Source organism: Aptenodytes forsteri, unplaced genomic scaffold, assembly GCF_000699145.1.
Source record: "Aptenodytes forsteri isolate BGI_AS27 unplaced genomic scaffold, ASM69914v1 Scaffold2167, whole genome shotgun sequence".
Classification (NCBI taxonomy): domain Eukaryota; kingdom Metazoa; phylum Chordata; class Aves; order Sphenisciformes; family Spheniscidae; genus Aptenodytes; species Aptenodytes forsteri.
Window position 1 is genome coordinate 1 of NW_008795839.1, and position 597 is coordinate 597.

Consider the following 597-nt stretch of genomic DNA (forward strand, 5'->3'; position numbering starts at 1 on the left):
AGCCTCTCGCAGAGCCCCCGTGATCTACCCCTTGATCTCCTGCGACGGGTGCAACGACGCCAAAGTCACCTTCGGCTGCTTGGTCAGCGACTTCTTCCCCCCGCCCGTCACCGTCACGTGGGACGACAGGACCGCGGGAAACCAAGAGACCTTCCAGGCCATTCAGACCAGCAACGGCTACTACAGCCTCAGCAGCGAGTTCACCGTCCCCGTCAGCAGCTTGAACGGCAACTCCTTCTGGTGCCAGGCGACCTACTCCGGAACCACCATCAGGAAGGAGATCCCAGGTGAGAAAGGCAACGGGGAGTCGCTCCCGGCATTGCGCGACGTCTTGGTGGGCGCCGAGATGGGTTGGCGCTGCTGCCAGCCTTGCTCCCAGCCCTGTGTGATGTCCTGGTGGACACCTAGATGGGTTGGCGTTGCTCCCAGCCTTGCATGATGTCTTGGTGGACACCTAGATGGGTTGGCGCTGCTCCCAGCCTTGCGTGATGTCCTGGTGGACACCTAGATGGGTTGGCGCTGCTCCCAGCCCTGTGTGGGACACCGAGGTTGGTGTTGCTCCCAGCCTTGCGTGATGTCTTGGTGGACACCTAGATG

The 597-nt window shown here is 62.0% G+C and overlaps 1 gene segment (V, D, J or C); it reads left to right on the forward strand.

Moving 5' to 3' along the window:
* Positions 1–4: 4 nt before the first annotated feature.
* Positions 5–350, forward strand: LOC109279606 (the record flags this gene model as incomplete). The annotated part of the segment is given in 1 exon segment: positions 5–350. A coding segment is annotated over 1 exon segment (346 nt), but the record flags the coding sequence as incomplete, so codon positions are not given.
* Positions 351–597: the final 247 nt, after the last annotated feature.